This window comes from Camelina sativa, chromosome 2 (assembly GCF_030686135.1).
Source record: "Camelina sativa cultivar CO46 ecotype springtype chromosome 2, ASM3068613v1".
Lineage (NCBI taxonomy): Eukaryota > Viridiplantae > Streptophyta > Magnoliopsida > Brassicales > Brassicaceae > Camelina > Camelina sativa.
In genome coordinates this window covers 3844170-3866429 of record NC_141881.1, presented here as the reverse complement: position 1 = coordinate 3866429, position 22260 = coordinate 3844170, and the positions used below count along the sequence as shown (strand labels likewise).

The following is a 22260-nucleotide window of genomic DNA, read 5'->3' as shown; positions in this document are numbered from 1 at the left end:
GGTGTCTTCTCTTTTCTTTGAATCTTAGAAGATTCTCAGTAACTAATCTCCTTGACATCTCCCCCAAGTATTGGATCCCTTCCAAAGTTCTCGCACTTTTAGATCCTATTTTTAGTAAATGCTCTACAAGTATATAATTTATGTCATAATTATACCGTGGTTACATTATTAGACTGATCACATAGGTTCTTTGAACCAAACTGCATCATTTCCCTGCTAAGAAGTTTTAGTAGAGACACTGTTTCATCTGAATGTGAAGTATGATTCATGAAAAATGTTATGGTTTTCCTGTTTATCTCGATTTTGCTCCATCCCGGGAGCTTTTTCAGACCTAGAGACCTCATCTGAATCCATGATTCACTCACCTCGTCCCATCTCTTCATCGCAGCAAAAGACTGTCCAAGTCTAACGTAATGTCCAGCGTCCACTGGCTTCAACTCAATCATATCCTGACAAATTATATCTTCGACCTCTGTTATCCCATTTGCACGGCAAGCATCGAGTATTATACCCAAGACATCGATCGAAGGTTTCATAAAATTCTCTTTGTAGAACTTGAACGCATCTTCTACTCTTTTAGCTCTACATAGAAGATCGACCACACAGGCAAGGTGTTCGTAATTCGCTTCAACACCAAAATCTCTAACCATTGAACTGAATATTTTCAAACCTTGCTGAACCATTCCATTATGGCTGCAAGATGAGAGAACCGCAAGAAATATCACGTGGTTCGGCTCCATTCCAGAGCGAAGAAACTCAGAGTAAAATTCTAAAGCAATATCCCCTTTACCATGAAAACCATACCCTGCAATGAGTGTGCCCCATGAAACAACATCTTTCCTTGAAATCAAACTGAAACACCTCTGTGCAGCTTCTAAGTAGCCACATTTCGAATACATATCAACCAGAGCCGTATCAACCAAGGAACATGGGCTGATGAAGCTTCTGATTACAATACAGTGGATCAGTCTCCCTACTTGGAGAGCTCCAGAAGATGAACAGGCTTGTAAAAGCGAGACAACTGTCAATGAATCAACTCGTTGCACGGTTCTGAACTTCATTTCTTCAAACAATAACAAAGCCTTACACAGATCTCCGTTCTGAGCATATCCGGAGATAATCGCATTCCACGAAACTAAGTCTCTTCCTTTCATCTGTTCAAAAATAACTAAACTTTTATCCAAATGACCGCACTTTGCATACATTGTAACAAGAGAGTTCAACGCAGGGGTGTCTAGTGTATATCCTTGCCTCAGTATATAACCATGGACTGAAGCGCCGAGATCAAACGAACCTAGTTGAGCACAAGATGCTACAACACTAGCTATTGCCTCACTCGACAGATCTAATCCTGAATTTAACATTTCCGAAAACATAACCAACGCCTTCTCCGCTCTACCCAACCGCATAAGTCCTGATATCATGACTGTCCAGCAAACAAAATCCTTATCAGGAATGGTTTCGAGAACTCGATATGAAGCTTCCTCCTCTCCACACTTTAAGTACATAGTTATCAGTGCCGTCCTGAGATGCATCTCTACATCAAAACCAGTTTTTACAATTTGGCAGTGCAACATTCTCCCCATATCAAGATCACACATTGTTCCACTCACTGAAACTGATGCTCCAAATGTCTGCTGATCAGGTCTTAAACCATCATCACTCATTCTGTACAAAAGTTTCAATATTTCAGTCATATCACCAACAAAAGCAAATCCTGAAACCATTGTGTTCCATGAAACCATATCTCGTTGCTCCATCTGATCAAACAAATCCTTAGCATCTCCAACACGGTCACACTTGCAATACAAATTCAACAAAGAGTTCACCGCAGCTATATCAGAATCAAACCCATAAACCACCGCAAAGGCATGTAAACACTGTAACTGCGTAATCTCCGAAACCCCACTAAGCAATTCCAACAACGTAACCGGACTCGGACTAATCCCCTGAGATCTCATCTCGTTAACCAACGAACACGCTTCTCCAAAAATCCCGGCGCGTGAGTAACACCCAATTATAGCAGTCCAGTGTACGACATCCCCCTCACGCATTTCGTCGAACACTTTCCGAGCATAACCCAAAACACCGAATTTTGCATAGAGATTGACCAATGAAGACGAGATATAGAAATCGGAAGAGAACCCATTAACGAGAACTTGCTGGTGAATCGATAGACCGCAAGAGAAGAGCTGAAGTGAAGCACAAGCTTTGAGAAGACTCGGGAAACTAAAAGTATCAGGTAAGATTCTATCGGCGAGCATGGAAGAGAACGTGGAGAGAACTTGCTTGTAATCGCCATGAGATGAGAAATGGTTAATGAGTGAGTTGAAGTACTTGGTGGAGTTCAACACAGACGAAGGCCTGATCATAGCTCCATGGTTTTGATCAAAAACGTGAACGATGAAGAAGAAGAGGATATATTGAATTGCGTAGTGGTTTACTTATCAGGTTTATTATATAAAACCGAACCAAACTAAACCGAACCAAGACTTAAACCTTTACTATATATACGAGAGGTAACTAAAACCCTAAGTATAAAAAAAAAAAACCAAACCGCAACAATGACGATGTCGGAGCTTCCAGGGGATGTAGTAGAGGAGATACTCTGTCACGTTCCGGCCGCATCTCTGAAAAGGTTACGATCTACATGCAAAAGATGGAATCTTTTATTCGACGATCCAAGATTCGTAAGAGAGCACTTCGATAAAGCCGTAAGAGTAAGACAGTTGATGACAAAGGAATTAAAGATTTGTTCGGTGAACGTTAACCACCATGGAGTTTTATCTATAGATGTATCAGGTAAACTTAACCTAATCAATCGTCATTTTATTTTAATTAGAATAGCTGAAGTTTTTCACCACGATGGCTTATTGTTATGCACCATCAAATATAGCACTAGTCTCGTTCTTTGGAACCCATGTACTGGTCAAGCCAAGTGTATCCCAGCCAAAGATCCTTACAAGACACGCCACGGCACCTTTGCTCTCGGATCGTACCAAGACAAGAAATCCGGATATAATAGCTACAAAATATTGAGCTATGATAATGGTGGTACTGAAACCAAGACGGACAAATTCTCAATTTATGAGTTTAAGTCGAATTCATGGAAGATTCTTGACGTGACTTTGGATTTTGACTTGACCCGTATTGATAACCGCGTCACTTTTAAGGGAAAGACTTACTGGTTTGCGGTAGATGAGAAAGAGAACCACCACGCCATATTCTTACTCAGTTTTGATTACACAACAGAGAGATTTGGACGTATGAATCTTCCATATCAGCTTTTTCCATATATTTCTAGGACTGATATGGCTCTCTCCGTTGTTAGAGACGAAAAACTTTTCGTGTTATTACAGCTCACAAATACATCAAGGACAGAAGTATGGGTGACTAATAAGATTGATGAGACTAAAGTGGTACCGTGGAGCATGGTCTTGGCAGTGGATCACTCCAGAGAAGATATTATGTCTGGAGTAAGGTTTCTTGTCGACGACGAGAAGAAATTCGTCGTGTGTTTTGATTGGAAAAGTTTGGTCAAGGACGGCAAGGTTCACTACGAAAACATGGTACACATAATTAAGGAGGATAATAAAGTTAGAAAAGTGGATTTTGCAGCACCTACAAAATTGTTACATTGGTCACAATTGTTTAATTATGTTCCAAGTTTGGTTCAAATCCAGTGACCAGCTGGAAGACGGGAGGAGGCAATGATATATAAAAGAGACGAATTATTACTCTTTTGGTAGATTTATTTTTTAATATTTCACTTTGGAAGTTTTATTGTTAATGTTTCAACTTTCAACTACACAGAGGAGGAAGCTAGCATATGTTAAATCCATGTTTGGTTAAGATGCTACGATATATTTTTTTAATGGTTCATTATAAATCCTCAATCATTTTTTTTTTATCCTCAATCCTCAATCATTTTTGATATGTCTATATTTTGTCTCTCCTTAGCCTATTTTTATCATGCATTTAGCTAGGATAACTCATTGGTTTGCATCGTTTTCTAGTTTTTTCTATACACTTTGCATGTCTAGGTAGCTCTTGCATCATCCTTGCATACATTGTGCATTTTGGAGTATTTCAGGTATTTAGGAAACGTTGGAAGCTATTTTCGTCCAAGCCATGGTCACCATCTTCATTCTCGTCCGAGCCATGGTCACCATCTCCGTCTCGTCCGAGCCATTGTCACCATCTCCGTTCCGTCCGAGCTATCCGTCCAAGCCATGCTCCTCAGCCTTCCATCCGAGCTATGATGACATTGGATTCCATTCGACGCACATGGACTTGATCGCACATGTCGGGAAGAAAGACGTTTGGTTTCACATGCTTCAGGAGATTACCGAACCGACGCTTTACCTTGTCGTTTTAAGTTTTAGGGCTTTCCATGTTGGACTACTATATATACATTTTGTTAAGTCTTTGCGGAGACATCTTATCTTTTAATCTCGTTTTCGTTCCCAGAAGGTTTTTAACCTAGCATCCAAAACACGTTCTCAGACTTGTATTCCGATATCGTTGAGATTTATTGAGATTTTGCATTTGATTCCTTCTACAAAGTTGTTAATCTTATTTTTATCTATCTTATTATGCTTGATTCAATGATTTCGGTGTTTGCATCCTTGACTATGATTTTCGGATCTGAGTAGTGTGGTAGTTCCTGAGGATGGGATAGATTAGGTGGAGGATCTTAGGATGTAGAGTGTTTAAGCTTTGATTGTAAAATTCCCTTCTGGACTAGAGTTAGAATTACTTGTTTCTCTCTGATCAATTGGAACTAGGTTCGAGACATTTCCGCACCCAAAAGGTGTTTGATGAAATGTCTGACCAACTAGTGCCAGAGACTTACGTTCCTAGCCTAAGAGATTAGTTGTCTAGGATGTTTGTTGACACGAATGAACTTGTCTGTCATGCCTGCTCGACCACGTTTCTCTAGCGAGAGCTAGGTATGGAAGTGGTTGCGTCTGAGTAGCTTTTGCCAAGAGATTGGATTAGCTAAGTTGTGATGTTCATTGTTTAGGGATACTTTGCTTATGGTATGTTAAACACTCCTTAGACTAGAATACTCCACCGACATCAATTACCCCATCCTTAGGACTTCTTTCTTTCTGATTTTTATTACATTCCTGGAACTGTTTCGTTTGTTCATGCTTAGAATCGTTTGCGTTTTTATTCACTTTCGCTTCTTGTCATGCATTCTTGTTTCTTGTTCTGTGACTCATTTCCATTTCGCATTTTGATCATTCTAGGACTCTTAGATAAAAACACTCTTTGAATTGGCTTAACTTGTGATTCCTTGATTGCATCTTGATTGCTAGCAACATCCCATTTGGATTGACACCTTAAATACTACAACACTTAAGGTTAATTGAACCTGCTAGGAGACACAAAAATCTTAGTATCAATTTGGCGCCGTTGCCATTTGGGATTCGTATTGTTACATTTGAGATTTCAAGTTTTGCAAGATTAAGTTCTGTTACACTTATCATTCTGAGTACTGACTTGTTTTGGTTGTTTGCTTGTTTGTTTTGCATCTCAGGAACCTGTTGATTGCAACCTTGCATGCACACCAGATCAAGAGGGCATCAGAATCTCCTTCCTGTGATCGACGAAATCAACCGGTTGCAACGCCCACGACAAGCTCGTCAACCCGTTGAGCATCTCGCACACGTCACTATGGAACAACAGCATGAACCACATCAGGGACCGCGAAACATTGGTGCTGGGGATGCACCGAACACTCACACTCAACGTGCTGGAATCGTCCCTCCCGCCGTGCCGAACAACAACTTCGAGATCAAAAGTGGTCTGATTACCATGATCCAAGGAAACAAGTTTCACGGGTTGCCTATGGAGGATCCACTCGACCACTTGGACGAGTTCGACCGTCTTTGTGGTCTCACCAAGATCAACGGCGTGAGTGAGGATGGTTACAAGTTGCGCCTCTTCCCTTTCTCCCTGGGAGACAAGGCTCATCAATGGGAGAAAAACCTTCCCAAGGGCTCAATCACCACCTGGGATGGCTGCAAGAAGGCATTCTTGGCCAAGTTTTTCTCTAACTCCAGAACGGCACGTCTCAGGAATGAGATTTCCAGTTTCACTCAGAGGAGCTCAGAATCATTCTGTGAAGCCTGGGAGCGTTTCAAGGGTTACCACAGCCAGTGTCCACACCATGGTTTCAGCAACGAGTCACTGCTGAGCACTCTATACCGTGGTGTACTTCCAAAAATCCGCATGCTGCTTGACACTGCTTCCAACGGTAATTTCTTGAACAAAGAGGTTGAGGAAGGATGGCAATTGGTTGAGAATCTCGCCCAGTCAGACGGCAACTACAATGAGGATTATGACCGCACATTTCGCGGCGACGCTGGGTCTGAAGAGAAGTACAAGAAGGACCTCAAGAATGTAAATGAGAAGCTTGACCGTATCTTGCTGAGCCAGCAGAGGAGCGTCCACTTCGTCTCTGAGGACGACCCTTTCCAAGTTCCAGATGGGGAGGGTGAGCAGAGTGAAGAGATCAGCTATGTTCAGAATCAGGGTGGCTACAACAAAGGTTACAACCCCTACAAGACGAATCCCAATTTGTCTTACCGAAGTACCAATGTTGCTAATCCACAAGATCAGGTGTACCCTCCTCAACAACAACAGCAAGGGCAACAAAAACCTTTTGTGCCTTACAATCCGGGATTCGCTCCAAAACAACAGTTCCAGCAGGGTTACCAAGCTCCCTCGGGACCACCGCCAGGATTCCGCCCTCAACCAGTTCAGCCTACACCAACCCCAGATCAAGAACTGAAGCAGATGATGCAACAAATTCTTCAGGGTCAAGCTAGCGGTTCCATGGATACTGCAAAGAAGTTCGCTGACCTAAGTCAGCGGATGGAATGTTCCTACAATGATCTGAACGTCAAATTCGAAACTCTGAATTCGAAGATAAGGTACATGGAGGGCCAATCGGTTTCTACTTCTGCACCAAAGCCTGGCCAATTCCCAGGTAAAGCTGTTCAGAACCCCAAGGAGTTTGCCAATGCCATTACGCTAAGAAGTGGGAAAACATTGCCTCCCAGGCAAGGAGTACCAGACGTCACTGAGGACAGTGCGGAATTAGATGGGGAGGATTTTGGTCAGGATGACACTCAGATGGAGAACCCCGTCGAGGCAGTCAAAGATCCAATCGAGCCAGTGAAGCAATCCGAGCCTGAAGCTGTTAAGGAGCCTGCTGTTCCTGAAGACAGACCTGCGAAGTTCATCCCTCCACCGTACAAGCCTCCTCTACCATTTCCAGTGAGGTTCAAGAAGCAGCTTACTGAGAAGTACAAAGCCTTGTTCGAAAAGCAAGTCAAGGAGATTGAGTTGAGAATGTCATTGCTAGATGCATTCGCACTTGTTCCTCACTACCAGAAATTCCTCAAGGACTTGGTGATGGAGAGATCAAAAGAAGTTCAAGGCATGGTGGTACTAAGTCTTGAGTGCAGTGCAATCATCCAGAAGAAGGTTGTACCCAAGAAGCTCAAAGATCCTGGATCATTCACTCTTCCCTGCTCCATTGGACCCATGTCTTTTGAGAGGTGCTTATGTGATCTTGGCGCTTCAGTGAATCTGATGCCATTCTCTGTGGCTAAGAGGTTGGGTTTCACAAGGTTTAAGGGATGCGACATCTCCCTCATCCTTGCAGATAGATCAGTGAGACTTCCACATGGTATCTTAGAGGACTTACCTGTCAGGATCAGAGACGTGGAAGTACCAACTGACTTCGTGGTTCTGGAGATGGATGAAGAACCTAAAGATCCTCTGATTTTAGGAAGACCGTTCCTAGCGACTGCTGGAGCCATCATTGATGTCAGAAATGGCAAGATTGATCTTAATCTGGGCGATGACTTCATCATGAAGTTTGATATCAAGGATACTTTGAAGAAGCCAACAATAGGAGGACAAGTCTTCTATATTGAAGAGATGGATAAGTTGGCTGATGAGCTGTTGGAGGAACTAGCTGAGGAGGATCATCTCAAAACTGCTCTAACCAAGGATGGAGAAGAAGGGTTCCTGCATGGGGAGACAACTTGTTACAAGAATATGCTAGATTCCCACAGAGAAACGGATGGATCAGAGGAATTCGAGCAGATATCTGACGCAAAGGAGGTACGTGCAGTTGAGACAGAGAGTTCAGAACGTGATATCTCCCACTCGACCGCGATCATTCCAGACTCCCGTGCTGATGACTGGTCGGAACTGAAAGCTCCGAAGGTAGAACTCAAAACTCTCCCTTCCGGACTCAGGTACGTTTTTCTGGGAACCAATTCTACTTATCCTGTCATAGTGAATGCTAGGTTGAGTGATGATGAATTGGGGTTGCTAGTCACTGAGCTAAAAAAGTTTAGAAAGGCCATAGGTTATTCTTTAGATGATATCAAAGGAATCTCACCTAGTCTTTGCACACATAGGATCAATCTTGAAAATGAGTCTTATGCTAGTATTGAACCCCAAAGAAGATTGAACCCTAATCTGAAAGAAGTAGTAAAGAAAGAAATCCTAAAACTGCTTGATGCTGGAGTTATCTATCCTATCTCTGATAGTACTTGGGTATCTCCAGTGCACTGTGTACCTAAGAAGGGAGGCATAACTGTGATCAAAAACGACAAAAATGAGTTAATCCCAACTAGAACCATCACAGGACATAGGATGTGTATAGATTATAGGAAGTTGAATGCTGTATCTAGGAAAGATCATTTTCCTTTGCCTTTCATTGATCAAATGTTGGAAAGACTAGCTAGTCATCCCTATTATTGTTTCCTTGATGGGTATAGTGGATTCTTCCAAATCCCTATTCACCCAAATGATCAGGAAAAGACAACCTTTACTTGTCCCTATGGCACATTTGCCTACAGACGCATGCCATTTGGTTTGTGCAATGCTCCTGCCACCTTTCAGAGGTGCATGACTTCAATTTTCTCGGATTTAATTGAGGAGTCAGTGGAAGTGTTTATGGACGACTTCTCTGTATACGGTTCCACTTTCTCCTCCTGTTTGTTAAATTTGTGCAGGGTATTGACGCGATGTGAGGAGACGAACCTGGTGCTGAACTGGGAGAAGTGCCATTTCATGGTTGAAGAAGGGATTGTTCTGGGACACAAAATTTCTGAGAAAGGGATTGAGGTTGACAAAGCTAAGATTGAGGTCATGGTTCAGCTTCAACAGCCTAAGACAGTGAAGGACATCAGGAGTTTTCTGGGACATGCTGGGTTTTACAGGAGATTCATCAAGGACTTCTCAAAAATTGCAAGACCTTTGACAAGGTTGTTGTGCAAGGAGGTTGAGTTCGAATTTGATGCAGCATGTTTGGAAGCTTTCAGCAAGATCAAGGAGGCCTTGGTTTCAGCACCCATAGTGCAAGCTCCGAATTGGGATCATCCTTTTGAGATCATGTGTGATGCTTCAGACTTTGCAGTTGGAGCAGTTCTGGGACAGCGTATTGACAAGAAGCTTCATGTCATCTACTACGCAAGTCGCACCTTGGACGAGACCCAGGGAAGGTATGCTACCACAGAGAAGGAACTCCTAGCAGTTGTGTTTGCATTCGAGAAATTCAGGAGTTATCTTGTAGGTTCGAAGGTCATTGTGTATACCGATCATGCCGCTCTGAGACACATCTACTCGAAGAAGGATACCAAACCGAGACTGCTGAGATGGATCCTGCTTCTCCAAGAGTTTGACATGAAGATAGTTGACAAGAAAGGAATAGAAAATGGAGTTGCAGACCACTTGTCAAGAATGAGGATAGAAGATGTTGTTCCAATAAATGACTCAATGCCTGAGGAACAACTTCTGGTAGCCCAGGTTTGTGAGCGGATGCATGACACAGGGGTTGAGAACCTCAAAATCAGATGCATGGCAATCACTTCTGAGACTGCACCCTGGTATGCAGATGTTGTGAATTACAAGGTATGTGGAGAAGTTCCTGATGACATGGATCCATACAGGAAGAAGAAGCTTTTCAGAGAGGTCAACCACTACTTCTGGGATGAACCCTATCTGTACAAGAGAGGTTCTGACGGTCTGTTCAGAAGATGCATAGCAGAAGGGGAAGTGCAGGGAGTGCTTGAGCATTGTCACGGTTCCGTCTACGGAGGTCATTTCGCCACATTCAAGACAGCTCAGAAGGTTCTCCAAGCAGGTCTCTGGTGGCCAACTTTGTTCAAAGACGCTCACAACTTCATCACCAAGTGTGACGCTTGTCAGAGGATGGGCAACATCACAAGGAGAAACGAGATGCCCCAAAATCCAATCCTGGAAGTGGAGATATTTGACGTCTGGGGGATAGACTTCATGGGTCCTTTCAACCCCCCATCTAATGGGAATGTCTATATCTTGGTGGCAGTTGATTATGTTTCTAAGTGGGTCGAAGCCATAGCCAGCCCCACCAATGATCACAAGGTTGTTCTGAAGCTGTTCAAAAGTATAATCTTTCCAAGGTATGGGATACCTAGAGCGGTGATCAGTGATGGTGGAACTCACTTCGTCAACAAAGTTTTTGAGAGCATGCTGAGAAAGTATGGGGTCAAGCACAAAGTGTCTACTGCGTATCACCCTCAGACCAGCGGTCAGGTTGAAGTTTCGAACAAACAGATCAAGGGTATCTTGTCAAGAATTGTTGGAGTCTCGAAGAAAGATTGGTCTGTCAAGTTGGACGAGACTCTCTGGGCATACAGAACAGCGTTCAAGACGCCAATAGGCAGAACACCGTTTCAGTTGGTATATGGTAAAGCATGTCATCTCCCTGTGGAGGTTGAGTACAAGGCACTTTGGGCAATCAAGCTGCTGAACTTGGATATTGACACAGCTCAGGCTAAGAGAACTCTTGACATCCATGAGTTGGAAGAAATAAGACTTGATGCTTATGAGAGTTCCAAGATTTACAAGGAGAGGACAAAGAATTTTCATGACAAGAAGATTATTGTCAAGGAGCTCAAAGCTGGAGATCAGGTTTTGCTGTTCAATTCCAGACTTAAGTTATTTCCTGGAAAGCTTAAGTCTAGGTGGTCTGGACCATTTACAGTCAAAGACGTTTTGTCATTTGGAGCTATCACTCTTCTGAACAAGGATGGCAGCGAATTCACTGTAAACGGCCAAAGAGTAAAAAAATATTTAGCTGATCAAGTCCGCCCAGAGGGGTTTTCTGTACTCCTCCATGAACCCCAAAAAGCATAAAAAGCTGAAAAGTCAAGCTAGAGACTTTAAACAAGCTCACTTGGGAGGAAGTCCCAAAGGTATCACTGTAAATATTTTTAGGATTCTTGTGTTTTTAATTTTTGTTTTTGGTTTTCTGTGTTCAGGAATCTACAGAAGGGAGTGTGTGCAACAAAGATAGAGGATACAGAGAAAAACAGAGTGAAAAGGAGAGGGAGTGAAAAAAAAAAAAAAAAAAAAAAAAAAAAAAAAAAAACGAAAAAACGAAAGGAAAGCAACCCACTTGCATCTCCCTCTTTGTTGGCTTCCCCTCCCACGTGAACCTCTATTATCTTCAATCACCTCACTCCCCCCCTCTCTTGTTCCCTCACAACAAACACATCACTTTATGTCTTCTTTCTTCCCATCACTCCACCACTCTTCCTTCTTTTCTCCTCTTTAAATTCAACTCTCCCCTCCCTTCACTCTTCACCCCTACCAAACAAATACTCTCCTCAGGACCATTATTATTCCACTCCCTCATCACTCTTTGTTTACGTTCTCACTTTGTTCTATTACCTCTGCTCACTCTCCATCTTCGACCTGCTGCAGTTCACTCTCCATCTTCTCGCCGAAGCTCCACTCTCCCGTTCATCACCGCCGTCTCACCCCGCGCTTCCGTGAGGCATCAACCGAGCCACTGTCGCAATCTGCGTTTTGACCGAGCTACTGTTGCAATCTGCGTGTTGACCGAGCTACTGTCGCAATCTGCGTTTTGACCGAGCTACTGTCGCCATCTGCGTGTTGACCGAGCTACTGTCGCAATCTGCGTTTTGACCGAGCTACTGTCGCAATCTGCGTTTTGACCGAGCCACTGTGACCATCTTGCTGTCGTCCGAGCCACTGCGACCATCTTCGTGTGTCTCGCGCCATACTCACTCTCATTGATTTTTTTTGCGATTTTTATTATTGCTCGGTCACTAACCTACTAATCTTTGATTTTGAGTTTGAATTGTTTCAGCTTTGCAATGTCTGACAATTTTTGGGATGAGATGTATGATAAGTATGGTTGTCAGGTTCCAGGACGTGTTGCTACTTCCAAGCCGCCTACGCAAGGCGCTGGGTCAAGCAGACCGGCCAAACCGCTCTCTAAGAGTAAGAGTCGCGGGAAGCGACCGGCACAAGCTTCACACTCAAAGGAGGACGGGAGCGATTATGAACAGGAGGAACCCGCTTTGCGCTCAACACCAGCTCCCAGAAAATCGGTCAAACGGAAGAGCACTGAGACGAAATTAACTCCCAAGGAATACTACGAGCTGTTCCAGCAGATGGAGTTTGAGGGAACAAGATATCCCCATGTTGAGACTATGCAGCAACTTGGGATTTGGGAGGATGTTCAGTATCTGTTTAGCCGGTGCCATCTGGGGAGAATCATGAACACACCAAAAAGCGGATACAGGGAGGAGACAATTCAGTTCCTCTGTACTCTGGAGACGCATCTGTATGCGGATGAGCCGGGAATGATGTCTGATGGAGGTCTGGGCTACATTACATTTCGCGTTCATGGCCAGTTCTACACTCTCAGTTTCAAAACTGTCGAAGAGATGTTTGGATTTCCCAGCGGAACAGGGACTACGCCGCAGTTCGATCGGGATGAGATATCCGCACTCTGGGCAACGATTGGGAGTGCACCCACATTCACCTCCTCGAAGACAAAAGCGCTGAACGTGCGGAGCCCAGTGTTGCGTTACTTCCAGAAGGCGGTCACCAATGCATTTTACGCTAAAGAGATTAAAGGATACATGACGAATGGCGATCTAGAGATGATCGATTTGGCGCTTAAGGGACTCTCATTCACTGCCATGGATTGCACCGCGCTGCAAGGTGACATATCCAACGCTTCCGTCTCGCTCTACCTTATCAACCACATGCTGACATACAAGCATTGGGTCTCGCGACTAAGCCTCAACCACACTCCCGGAGTGATGTGCATGGGAGGCATCGTGACTTGGTTCCTTGAGGCTGCTGGCGTCCCCCTACACTCTGAGGCGCACCCACCACGTTGGATAGACCTCCGCTACCTGCGACAGCTACGCACTTTGGATTGGGGTTTGAGGCATGGAAGGTTGCTCTACAATTTTGTGCATCCTGCGGTCGGACCTTCGAGATTACTCCTCCCTTGCGTCGAGTTGACTACAATCTTAGGTGGAGAGCATATCGAGTTTATCCCTCCTACGACAATCTTATACAACTCTGAAGCTGAAGAGGATCATGTCGACGTTGTGGAAACACGCGCGGAGCCAATGGAAGAAGACACAGAGGACTACCGCCCAGAGGAGTACCGCCCGGAGCAATTCCACTTCGAGGAGTACTCGGATCCGAGAATGTCCAAGGGGGATCGAGCCGCTCATCATAGACTCAACCTGCTGCAACAATGGGGGAAAGCCAGAGACAAAACGTTTAGCCGTTTCACCAAGAATGTCATGAACTTCATGCGTAAGTTTAGCTGTTCGACATCCACAACCGCGGTCCCAAGGTCCATCCCCGAGGATACCATACCAATGCCAGGACGCCCTTCCGCGAACCTAGAGCGAACACCTTCTCCGATTCCATCACCCGCACGTCAATCTTCATATGTGCCACGACAGCGCCCATCTTCTCCCGTCCCTTCACGCCACTCATCACATGAATCTAGGGAGAGAAGGGGACGCGGTTTGCGTGGTTCAAGAGCCTCCTCAAGTCGTCGATCAGCGCGTCGTTCTGCAGCTCAAGCTGAGCAAGAGGTTGAGCAACAAGTTGGGCAGCAAGGTGATTATCAGCCTACGGATGTGGTAGTATTGGTCTCGGACCATGGCGAGTCTAGAGTCGACGACATGCAGTGCGACGAGCAGCCGAGCACTTATCAGAACACTCAAGCGGTTGAGCAACAAGTCGACCCACCAGGTGAGACCACTCCTGCGGATCTCGAACACGGTGAAGGACAGAGCTAGTACCACGCACCAGCTCCTTGGGCGAGCTCAGACTCCTTTTTCTACTACTGAGGTACTCCTACCTTCCTTTGTATATACCATTTCATTTCTGCATTGTTTGTATTGTGATTCTTAAATCCTCCAGCAAATTTTTCTTACACAGGAGACTGTGTATTTTAAGTTTGGGGGAGGGTTTGAGATGATGTATCTAATGTCGTGTTTTGTGATTCTTATTTCAAATCTTTGCATCATATCATGTTTGAGTCTGCATCCATCTATTTGCATAGAAAAACCATAAAAAAATTTGAAAAAAAAAAAAATTTCGAAAATTTCCACAAAAACAGAGTGTTCATGTAGTTTGCAATTGCATATTAGGATTGAGTCTAGGTTTATTCATATAGGGTTGTTGCATTTAGCATAGGGGTTGATGATGATTGTAACCTTGTTAGCATGTTGGATTCAATAGGATAGGATCAAGGCCCTTGTTCTTAGTTCTTTGATGCTTGTTGATTGAACTTGAAAATTTAAGATTGAAGCATGTTTTGAATTGATATCATTCCCTATCTACTTGAACCTAATCCTGACTTGCAATTATCCTGTTATGCATTGAAGTTGAACTCATGGATACCATATACATACTTGGATTGTCTTTCACATTTTTACCACCCTTGTCGATCCAAGTAGCTGATTCCCATCTTTGGAACAGTTCCCCGCACCCTTAACCAACCGTTCTTTCAAGCCAATTGTATTCTTGAATGTCAGGCCTTTTTCCGAGTTGAGCTTGTTAGAAAGTGTTAGGTTCTAACCGACAAGAGTAGGATCCTGTGTAGTTCTAGTTCGCGTTATCCGGACTAGTAGGACTAGGTGAGAACTCGATTTTGGGTATTGGGTATGGATTTGTGCAGAAAAGTGAAGTGTAAACAGAAAGTAAAGGGGAGAAAGTCTTTAGGAGGGGGATGTGTTTTCAAGGTTTACAAGTCTAGTAAAGGATTTGGGTTGAGCAAAACAATGAGTTATTGGTTCTGGGCATAAAACGAAAAGATTAGACAAAGGAAAGAAAGTAAAAATGCTTATGATGTCTAGAGTCCTTAGAAGAAAAGAAAAAGAACCATAGTGATAATAAAGATTTCCCAATCTGCTAGAATGATAATAAGTGAACTTCCCCTAAGACCAAGTATAAAGAGTGAAAGAATGGGTTTGAGATGATGTTTCTGATGAAGGGTAGAGATAGGACCAACTTCGGTTTGGAATGTTCTTTGGGTAGACAGGACGCTGCTCTTGTATGTATCAGTTGGTTTCAACCTTTAGCCTTCTCTTAAGCTCAACTCATTTTTGTGAGAGAACCTTGTCATGTATTGATGAAACCACTCGAGAAGGAGACCATCTAAGTCTCCAACCCTTCACCCTAGCCAAATGAGTTCAACGACATTGCTTAGCTTGATTCACGGTTCTCTGTTAATGAATGTTAAAGGGAATGATTGATAGGATTGCATGTGTAAAAAAAATATAGAGTTCTTTCACCATGCATCATAGAACTAAAAACAAGGACCTTGATTCTAACTATTTTATTTAGCATGTTTTAGGTTCTGAGACCCCATCTTCACACCTCTTCTCCATACTCTATTCTTGATTGTTTGCTTGAGGGCAAGCAAAGAGTAAGCTTGGGGGAGTTGATATGTCTATATTTTGTCTCTCCTTAGCCTATTTTTATCATGCATTTAGCTAGGATAACTCATTGGTTTGCATCGTTTTCTAGTTTTTTCTATACACTTTGCATGTCTAGGTAGCTCTTGCATCATCCTTGCATACATTGTGCATTTTGGAGTATTTCAGGTATTTAGGAAACGTTGGAAGCTATTTTCGTCCAAGCCATGGTCACCATCTTCATTCTCGTCCGAGCCATGGTCACCATCTCCGTCTCGTCCGAGCCATTGTCACCATCTCCGTTCCGTCCGAGCTATCCGTCCAAGCCATGCTCCTCAGCCTTCCATCCGAGCTATGATGACATTGGATTCCATTCGACGCACATGGACTTGATCGCACATGTCGGGAAGAAAGACGTTTGGTTTCACATGCTTCAGGAGATTACCGAACCGACGCTTTACCTTGTCGTTTTAAGTTTTAGGGCTTTCCATGTTGGACTACTATATATACATTTTGTTAAGTCTTTGCGGAGACATCTTATCTTTTAATCTCGTTTTCGTTCCCAGAAGGTTTTTAACCTAGCATCCAAAACACGTTCTCAGACTTGTATTCCGATATCGTTGAGATTTATTGAGATTTTGCATTTGATTCCTTCTACAAAGTTGTTAATCTTATTTTTATCTATCTTATTATGCTTGATTCAATGATTTCGGTGTTTGCATCCTTGACTATGATTTTCGGATCTGAGTAGTGTGGTAGTTCCTGAGGATGGGATAGATTAGGTGGAGGATCTTAGGATGTAGAGTGTTTAAGCTTTGATTGTAAAATTCCCTTCTGGACTAGAGTTAGAATTACTTGTTTCTCTCTGATCAATTGGAACTAGGTTCGAGACATTTCCGCACCCAAAAGGTGTTTGATGAAATGTCTGACCAACTAGTGCCAGAGACTTACGTTCCTAGCCTAAGAGATTAGTTGTCTAGGATGTTTGTTGACACGAATGAACTTGTCTGTCATGCCTGCTCGACCACGTTTCTCTAGCGAGAGCTAGGTATGGAAGTGGTTGCGTCTGAGTAGCTTTTGCCAAGAGATTGGATTAGCTAAGTTGTGATGTTCATTGTTTAGGGATACTTTGCTTATGGTATGTTAAACACTCCTTAGACTAGAATACTCCACCGACATCAATTACCCCATCCTTAGGACTTCTTTCTTTCTGATTTTTATTACATTCCTGGAACTGTTTCGTTTGTTCATGCTTAGAATCGTTTGCGTTTTTATTCACTTTCGCTTCTTGTCATGCATTCTTGTTTCTTGTTCTGTGACTCATTTCCATTTCGCATTTTGATCATTCTAGGACTCTTAGATAAAAACACTCTTTGAATTGGCTTAACTTGTGATTCCTTGATTGCATCTTGATTGCTAGCAACATCCCATTTGGATTGACACCTTAAATACTACAACACTTAAGGTTAATTGAACCTGCTAGGAGACACAAAAATCTTAGTATCAATTTTGCTGATTTATGTTACAAATATTGCTTTAAGATTATGGTTTTTTTTTTATGGCCAGAATATTTGCAGGCAACTTATTTTATGAAAAGAAGGTTAACTTACAATGTAATGGCTTTGTTGATTTAGTAAGCAACTGTATATATGTACTATGTGAAGTTTGTGGCGAGTATATATGTACTATGTGAAGTTTGTGGGGAGTGTGTTTTTTTTAATGTTATCCTCTGGATCATGAGTCAATATGGTTCGCCCAGGATCAACCGGGTTCAATTGATTTTAATGATACTTTTATAAATAATAGGTAAGGATATGTTTTCTATTTTTTTTTTCTCAATGATTACAACTATGATATAATTGGTTATACCAAATAAAATACAGAATTTGTTAAAAATACCCTTTTTGGTATATTTTTTTTTAAAAATACCCTCTTTTTTGGCCATTTTTATTTTTGTCCTCCTTTAATTTTTAATGACCATTTTAACCTTAGATGAAAAATATTTTAATCAATAAAAAGAAAAACAAAATTTTTCCGCCAAAAAAATTTCCGACATATTTTCCCGCCAAAAATTTTTCGAAAAAAATTTCCCGCCAAAAATTTTTTTTTGTCAAAAAAATTTGATAAAAAACTTTGACAAAAAAATTTCCCGCCAAAAAAAATTTACAAGGTTTTTAAAAAGTTTTATAAGGGTTATACCTTATAAAAGCCTTATAAACACCTTGTAAAGGCTTTTACAAGATTTTTTAAAGAGTTTTAAAAGGTTTTTTAAACACCTTGTAAAAGCGTTTACAAGGTTTTAAAAAGGTTTTTAAAAAGTTTTTAAAAGGTTTTCAAATGGTTTTTAAAAAGATTTTTAAAAGGTTTTTAAACACCTTGTAAATGCTTTTATAATGTTTTTAAAAACCTTATAAAAACGTTTACAAGTTTTTTATAAGATTTTTAAAAGGTTTTTAAACACCTTGTAAACACTTTTAAAAGCTTTTTAAAAGCATTTACAAGGTTTTTAAAAGGTTTTTAAACACATTGTAAACGTTTTTAAAAGGTTTCTAAAAGTGTTTTAGGTATAAATTTCAATATTTTTGGCGGGAAAAATTTTTGATTTTGGCGGGAAATTTTTTTTTGGCGGGAAAAAAAATAATTTTTGACGGGAAAAATTTTCGATTTTGGTGGGAAATTTTTTTTTATTTTTGGCGGGAAAATATTTTCGATTTTGATGACTGGACATTCTTGCTGTCACTCAAAAAATGATAATTTGGTCATTTTGTATATAAAGAGGGTTAGTTTTAAAAATGGTCAATATGGAGAGGTATTTTTAAAAAGTGGTATGAAAAAGGGCATTTTTGAGAGTGCCCCAATAAAATACTTCAATAATCATAATGTTCTTTAAAAAAAAAAAAAAAAACTCAAAGTGTAACAAACTTACCATACCAATAAAATATTTTAGTAATCATTCTCTTCCATTACATAAACTAGGGAAAAAAATGAACACCAAATTGATTACCAAAACATGCACTGATCAAACATCTTTAATTATAAAAATAATTGGTATCAATAAAATTACCTTGATTTTGAAAATTTGTGGTGGGAATTAAAGAGATTTCAAACTAGAAAAAATAAAAAAAATTAGTATGAAAAGTAAAAAGTTCAATTACGGGAATTTTTATTTAAGAAACCCTACTACTGCTAAGAATAAAACTAGAAATGTAATTAATTGCACTCGTTTTTACAAAAAAGTTAAAACCCGGTTTCATCCAGTTCAATGGTTTACCAGTTTTTGGGTTTTGGGCGGTTGATATTATTTTTTTTACCGGTTCAATTTTCTTTGGGTTTTGATATTAACCCAACCCGGGTATACTGCCAGTTCGCGGATTAACGTGGTTCAACCGCCAGTCCGGTTCGGTTTTGAAAACATTGTTATACAGTATACATGGAAATGGTCGTTGAGAAAAGTGAAGTACTATATGGAAACACTGATTATTTTTTCGTGTCACCTTCTTTTTCTTCTTCCTCGTCATCAGATTTAGCGAAGATGGTCTTAGGCTGAGTCTGAGAGTAAGCAGGAGCAATAAACTTAGGATCTTTTACAGCAACCTCTGCGTATTTCAATATCGCTTCTCTTGGATCTTCCTCCATCCACGTCTCTTTGATCATCCCACCTTGCTGCAAATACACACACAACAACAATATTTCAATATACACAGATAGATAACCCGAATGGCAAAATCAAAGACGATACCAAGGCTCATTACCTTCATAAGATACTGTGTTAACAAGCTACTACCAGTAGTCCCAACTCTTCCACCATGACCAGGACCTGACATGGGAACCTCGGGCTTGTGGGATTTAAGAGGATCCTTCAATGCTTTCTCTCTTTCTCGTTTACGGCTTGGTGCGTCTCTGAACAATGGTAATGCATGAGGATTGTGTATTACTGGTTCTGGTTGGTAATCGTCTACAGATTTCTTCCTTGGTGCACGTGCAACACAGACGCATGCGCCTCTCTCGCTCTGGGTTGGATCGTAAAGGATGTGAGTTCCTCCTTGGCTTTTGTCTCCAGATGTTGCAAATATCTACAGCAATGGAGGAAATCAGATGTGAAGTTGAGAATCACCACATTTAATTAGAGGAAGGGAACAGTGCTTTTTATTGTTGTTGATGTTTACCTGATTCAACCTTGGGTGCCAAGCACATTGCACCACACTGCAAGTCGGAGAGATTCCGACTTTCTGAACAATCTCCAGTTTGGTGCGATCGTAAAAGCAGAGCAAGCCTCCTGTTGAGCTATCTTTCTCAACGGATGTTCCAGTCAGAATGATTTGTTCGTCTGGACTAAAGGCCACGTTGGTTTGGGGATAATTATTAGGGAGACCCTCGAAAGCTTTTAGAGCTTCTTTCATCTGCCGCAAGTCCCAAACCTGATCAAAATTCAAAAAGAAGACTCAGTTTCTACTGCTGAGCAAGCTGGTCAAAAACAGGATATGATCTATCTAAGGTATACCTTTAGAGAACCATCAAAACTCCTTGACAACAGGATTCTCCCATCACTAGAGAACTTTACAGAGGTTATATCATCAGTGTGGGCATTCCCTACGTATATATCTGGCCGGCTTCCCCATCCCGGTTTGAGACTCCAAATCTGGATCCAAAGAAAAAGAAAGATATTTATAAGACCATTAATCTGGGCAAATTACGTTGCATTCTAGCCGTGTTAGACTATATAGAGCAAAAAAGTTTCCATGACACAATGTAATCAGAAAGTCAGAACAAGCCTTTTCAATCATTACCTGTATAGATCCATCTCCTACGCCACCGGCGATACGCTTCCCATCACGGTCCCAAGCACAGGTTGTAACTGGAACCCTCCCTGGTCTAGCAAGCTTCGGCTTAATAACCTGTTGCAATAAAACAGTTAAATGATACCACTTACATACTAAAATCAAACCACCATTATCAATTTGAGAAGAATTGCAAATCAGAAACATGGAAGTGTGGATATAGACAGGTAACAGGTACCTGCGTTTGGCTTAGGAAGTTATTAACATCCCATATACGCAAAGACCCGTCTTCCGACGAAGTCAGAACCGTTTCCTTAGTCCTCGGATGCCATTCCCCGCAAGTCAACCCACAAATATGTCCCTTAGTGTTCTTCAGATCACGAATATACATATCACCCTTCATGAACTCGCCAAGAGTAAGTCCATCTCGATCATAAATCTGAAATTCAAAAAAGAAGAAACGAAAGTGAGCAATTCAGAGGAACTGAGTCAAGAGGAAACGTTTTCATGAAACACATATATACCATACCTTAGCTTGTGCTGAACCAGTAACACATAGAAATTGACCAGAAGTGGGACTCCAGCTCAAGCTACGAACTTGGTGACCCTCAGATGGTTCGATCTGTCTAAAAGACTGAAGTCTAGAATTCATCCCTTGGAAGTCGTACATGCGCACAGTGTAGTCATAGCTGCCCGAAAGAACTCTAGCTCCAGCACTATCTACAGCTAGAGACGAAACTATCTGATTCCACGAAACAAAATTGTTTTGTTCAATTTCGAATTCAAAATCTGATTCCATGAGACGGTAGTTCAAACAAGAGTTTTAGATTATATACCTTTGTATGTCCCTTGAGTTGAATCTCGTTGCTCAGAGGAATCTGGTAACGATTCTCCTCGTTGTCATCAGCATCATCGTCATCTGAATCTTCATCCGAGTCTACAGCAGCCCGAGGAGGCGGCGGAGGACCGATCATATCATCTTCATCATCAGAATCATTACTGTTCACGAGTCCCTTTGGTGGCGGCGGTGGTCCCATTAAAACTCCGTCATCCTCCTCTTGCGTCGGTTTAGACGGAGGAGGTGGCGGACCCATGGCTAGACTGGAGCTATTAGGGTTACGATTCGGACCGCGAACACTTCGGAGCCAGGTTTCAGAGGAACAAGACAGAGAAGGGAATCCGGATTCAGATTTACCGGGATTAGAATCCTTCGTGGCAAAATCAGACGAGACTTCGGCTTCGGTGGTGGCTACATCGGTGCGACGAGTTGCGTCGTGGATAGCTTCGGTTGGCGCCGAAACATTCGATGTCTTACCGAACGAAAGAGGAAAATGAGCTCTTAGACCTTCCAATTCATCCTCCATGGCTAACCTCTTCTTCTTCTTCTTCTTCTTGTTCTTCGTCAAATTTGGTTTCGTTTTATATAAAGTCCGGTGACCTCGCCGCCATGGAAAATTCCCGCTGGTGATGTACCGGCAAAAAGAGATGGTGGCGGTTAAGCCCATAAACAATAAACATAACCATATTGGGCCTCAAATGCCCATTAATATCCATAAATATAAATTGACCCTCAATATAAATGCCCAACAATACCCACCTTTCACACACTGACTTAAACGATAATTTGTTTTTTTCTTTTTCTTTTTTACATTTGCCATCAACAGAAACACAGTAATTGTTTTTTTACATTTGCCATCAAC

General features: G+C 41.8%; 2 protein-coding genes, 1 non-coding gene and 1 pseudogene across 3 annotated transcripts; 1 reads left to right on the top strand and 3 right to left on the bottom strand.

Annotated features, from left to right (window-relative positions):
• Positions 1-11: 11 nt before the first annotated feature.
• Positions 12-2435, bottom strand: LOC104717048 (pentatricopeptide repeat-containing protein At4g04370-like). The gene is made up of 2 exons (XM_010434564.3): positions 156-2435; positions 12-78 (listed from the first exon to the last, which is right to left on the bottom strand). Exons 1-2 carry the CDS (start codon positions 2370-2372, stop codon positions 43-45), a joined length of 2253 nt encoding a protein of 750 aa, XP_010432866.1. The 5' UTR covers positions 2373-2435; the 3' UTR covers positions 12-42.
• A 132-nt stretch (positions 2436-2567) lies between these two features.
• LOC104748111 (putative F-box protein At5g47300 pseudogene) lies at positions 2568-3804 on the top strand (annotated as a pseudogene).
• A 2274-nt stretch (positions 3805-6078) lies between these two features.
• Positions 6079-6185, bottom strand: LOC147948227 (small nucleolar RNA R71). Its single transcript, XR_015586064.1, has one exon. It is a non-coding gene; the product is annotated as a small nucleolar RNA R71 (small nucleolar RNA).
• A 12176-nt stretch (positions 6186-18361) lies between these two features.
• On the bottom strand, positions 18362-22048 carry LOC104717034 (uncharacterized). The gene is made up of 8 exons (XM_087480124.1): positions 21397-22048; positions 21090-21302; positions 20799-20999; positions 20570-20677; positions 20284-20421; positions 19949-20200; positions 19535-19855; positions 18362-19445 (listed from the first exon to the last, which is right to left on the bottom strand). Exons 1-8 carry the CDS (start codon positions 21922-21924, stop codon positions 19260-19262), a joined length of 1947 nt encoding a protein of 648 aa, XP_087336250.1. The 5' UTR covers positions 21925-22048; the 3' UTR covers positions 18362-19259.
• Positions 22049-22260: the final 212 nt, after the last annotated feature.